At 33.1% G+C, this 3,931-nt stretch overlaps 1 protein-coding gene across 1 annotated transcript in view; it reads left to right on the plus strand.

The window, feature by feature from the left end:
- LOC106465388 (putative ammonium transporter 3) overlaps positions 1-3,931 on the plus strand; it is a 26,301-nt gene that overhangs the window by 2,185 nt on the left and 20,185 nt on the right. The window contains exon 2 of the mRNA XM_022393282.1: positions 2,070-2,619. Coding sequence (XP_022248990.1) covers positions 2,070-2,619 — 550 coding nt within the window. The remainder of the gene's footprint in view (positions 1-2,069; positions 2,620-3,931) is intronic.

Raw genomic sequence — 3,931 nt, forward strand, 5'->3', positions numbered from 1 at the left:
ACGGCAATTAGCCACTGTAAAATTGTATAGCAGTATTCAGTTTAAATCCTTTGTTCCAAACCTGAATTCATGCAACTGGCAGTAATTCAACATTTCGATGTAGAAAAAAGCTATTCTTAGAAAGATTTGGCTACTTATGTAGTGCTTTTTGTATGTTTTTGTGTATTCATTCCTACCTTGTTTCTGTACTTTTTGGCACTGCCATCCTTACACCACACTTAAATTTTGCCAATTTTTTTATTACTTGTGGTTAAAAGAGATGGTTTAGTTGAAGAATTAACCGAGTATAAATAAAACAAACTAGACTGGTTACAAAGGTGTTTTGCGTCTTAAGGATAAGCAATTAAGGTTAAAATTCGATACAGTTTCTTGTGTGTGTATATTCAGTCCGGTAAACATTTCAGGATTTGATTAGTATTTATAACTCTATAATTCTTTTGAATCCGAAATAGTATATTGCAACTATGAGTATAATTCAGAAAACCTAACCCCGATTGTCCCGAATAATATATTGACATTGTTACTTCCAATGGGGATTCCTTCCTCACTGTGCAATGAGCCTTTTTACATTCTTTGGGGTTTAAATAATAAATTTTTCTGGTTGTTCGACATTATTTTATTTTTCTGTCGCTTTTTCTTTCGATCTGTGTATTTAATTACAGTCTTCCTTCACTACGTTTAATGAGGCTGAATAATGCATATATCGTGGGCTAATAAGCCATGTTATCACATTTCCTAAATTTATACTGCAGGGGGCTTAGGCTCAATAATTCTCGTTAATGCAAGTACACTGCTAATTTTAAAAAAGCCATTCAGAGGAGGTTTTGTTTATTATCTAAAATATTTCGTTTGTTTTGTTTTGGTCTTTAATATTTTCCCTAACAACTTAGAAACACATTGAGATAAAGAATAGCTTCATTCCAACATACTTTAAACCAAAGAGAGGCTCAGATTTTATTTTAGAACCCTGTCCAGAAATTTCTTTAAGCCCCAGCTTAATTTTTTCCATCATCGGTGCAGTTAATGTTAGAGAGCTTTACCAGCTTATGAAGTCACCCCACGCCCCTGTGCTATACTCAATAAACCCATACTAAGTATAAAAAGTAAAGCCTTTCTCACTCTGGTTTAAGCTAATCAGACCCCTGAAAATCATATGACATAAAGAAAATATCAAATTGATATTGCAATAACCAAGTGAGTTGAATTCCTTCGACATACTAGCAGAAACCAGTGAAGCGATTATGAAGTGAATACTTCAAAATTACTACAATAACAGTAGTGAATCAAGCACAAATGAAACAAAGCACTTTAAAAGTGCTCCTCATTATTAATACTTTTTATTACTTCACCATAGTATCAAGAACAAAGCCATTGTAAGGAGAGTTCTAATGTTTTAGATGACTGTCCATTTATTTATCTCAAATACCCATTTGTTGGGAATAGAAAGGATAAAAGTATTTTAATTACATTTTTTCCAGATGACTTTAATATTTGTACACTTTGATATTATAAAATGTAATTTAGAGTGCTATTACTTCCATTATCTGGTGTACACAAACGAAAAATGCACAGCTTAAAATAAAATTAGTTATACGACGAATTCCACAAAATAACGTGAATCCAAACTTTCAGAATACTAATAAACAGTTAAGATACTAACTGACTTGTTCATTTATGTTACAGCTACTTTTAGCTAAAAAGAGTTCAACAAATAGCATAAGCTGTGTACTCTTCTTTAAATAAGACTTTAGCAAACTATAAATGAGTCTCATGATGAGCACGACTTGCTAGAGCTGGTGCAGATTGTGAAATATAGCTCTTTACAACTGTCATTTAATATATTTTTCATCCCGGGTAAAAATTCCAATTATTGAACTTGTAAAACAATTTACTTGCGTCTCTTTACCAACAAGACTTTTTATCTTTGAAAATTCTGGCATAAATAAAGAGTTTTTTATTTGGATTGTATTTGGTCGTATTTATATTTGAACTTTAGTAAATATTAATTCGATTGTAAGTAATGGAGGTAGGAGTTGTAAGTTAAATTCGCTTTGTTTTACATTTCGTAGGATTTGGATTACTTGAATCTGGTTGTGTCACCAAGAAAAATGAAGTAAACGTCATGGTGAAGAACGCCGTGGATGTCATATTTGGTGGGCTTGGTTACTGGATGTTTGGCTATGGGCTGAGCTTTGGAAAAGACGTAGGCACAAACCCTTTTATCGGGGTTGGTTCATATTTTGTGGATGCCGATGAAGAAGAGATGGGTTCAGTTTTTGCAACTTACATATTCCAGCTATCATTTGCTACAACAGCAACAACCATCGTTTCGGGAGCCATTGCAGAACGGTGCAGTTTCGTGGCTTACTGCATCTTTTCTTTTTTCAACACCGTCATATTCTGCATTCCAGCTGGTTGGATATGGGGCAATCATGGATTCCTCAGAAAGCTTCACGTGGTTGACATCGCGGGTTGCGCCGCAGTACATTTGGTAGGTGCCTCTTCATCGCTTGTGGCAGCCTTGATGTTGAAGCCTCGAACGGGCCGTTTTGATCACGGCACTGATCCACTGCCAATGGGTTCACCAACAAATGCTTTAGTGGGAATGTTTATGCTTTGGTAAGTCACCTTTTTTCATGTGAAAATATACATATAAATAAAGGCAGTTTTTGCCTAACCTCAGATCAAATGTATATTTGATGATCTAGAAGCAATTGCTTTCAACGTGCGTTTCTCTTATAAGCTAGATTGATATATAGTAGTAGGGAATTCGGTCTTTATTAAATTACAGTTTCGGTCACAACCAGTTTCAGTTTTTCTCTTATAAAACGACAATTTTTGCTTTTTTAAACCCTTTAAAGTGAAATATTTTCAAGAGACGAAGTTATGGATATTATTGCTTCAGTTTTGGTTTTAAAAATAGAACAGAAATGAACAAAAACCATTTTACAAAGTTAGAGTGCAAAAACATTAATTTTTGATTTTCCCCTTTTGAACATCTGTGTAAGGAATAAGTAACATCAACACGGTATATAAGTCAGAATCCTACAAAATGAATATATATGCACAGACACAAACATGGCACACGCATATAATTATAGTAAATTGTTAATCCTTCAGATTAACGATAATAAAAGTGACAGGTTAACTACATTTACAAACGAACAGTTTAGTATGTTTAAGATTTTGATGAGTCTCAGATAACCGCAGTATCTTAATTATTGGTATTGGAAATAATAAATATTTCCTTGATTTACATAGTAGTGAAATATAAGAATTCATTTCCGTTGAAGTCTGTAGAATAATAACGTTAAATAAAGATTTGTTTTTGCTGTTTGTTATTAAGCACAAAGCTACACAAACGGCAATCTGTGTTCTGCCCATCACGGGTATCGAAATCCGGTTTCTAACGGGATAAATCTGCAGACATATCGCTGTGCCACTGGGAGGCTAAATAAAGATTTTAAACTGCTTGATCGACTCCAAATGTTATAACAAGGCAGTTACAGAGAATACAATGAAGTAGCTAAGTACGAGAAATACATTTATGATTATTGTATGACAACTGTATAATGTTTTACAAACACTGACATTAATACAGTCATCGACAAGTGAAAAAATCCTGCTTCGTTGATCTTCTGTGAATTTAAAGTTATATTAATGATATCATATTATTTAAATAAATTATAAATCTAGTTATCAAATAGACACAGTTTGCTCGTGGTAAATGTATTCACTTGTTACCTACGTTATTCACTGCTTCCATTTAAACAATACCCACATTTTTGTATATAAATCTCAGCATTTATATATTTCGTTTTGACAAAGAATTAGTGCAACAAGAAACTAATTAACTATTGAATCTTATTATGTATCACACACATTGATATCTACTAATTAAGTAACACACATTTTCTCTCATACTCTTGTT

The sequence above is a fragment of the Limulus polyphemus genome, unplaced genomic scaffold (assembly GCF_000517525.1).
Source record: "Limulus polyphemus unplaced genomic scaffold, Limulus_polyphemus-2.1.2 Scaffold1928, whole genome shotgun sequence".
NCBI classification, from domain to species: Eukaryota; Metazoa; Arthropoda; class Merostomata; order Xiphosura; family Limulidae; genus Limulus; species Limulus polyphemus.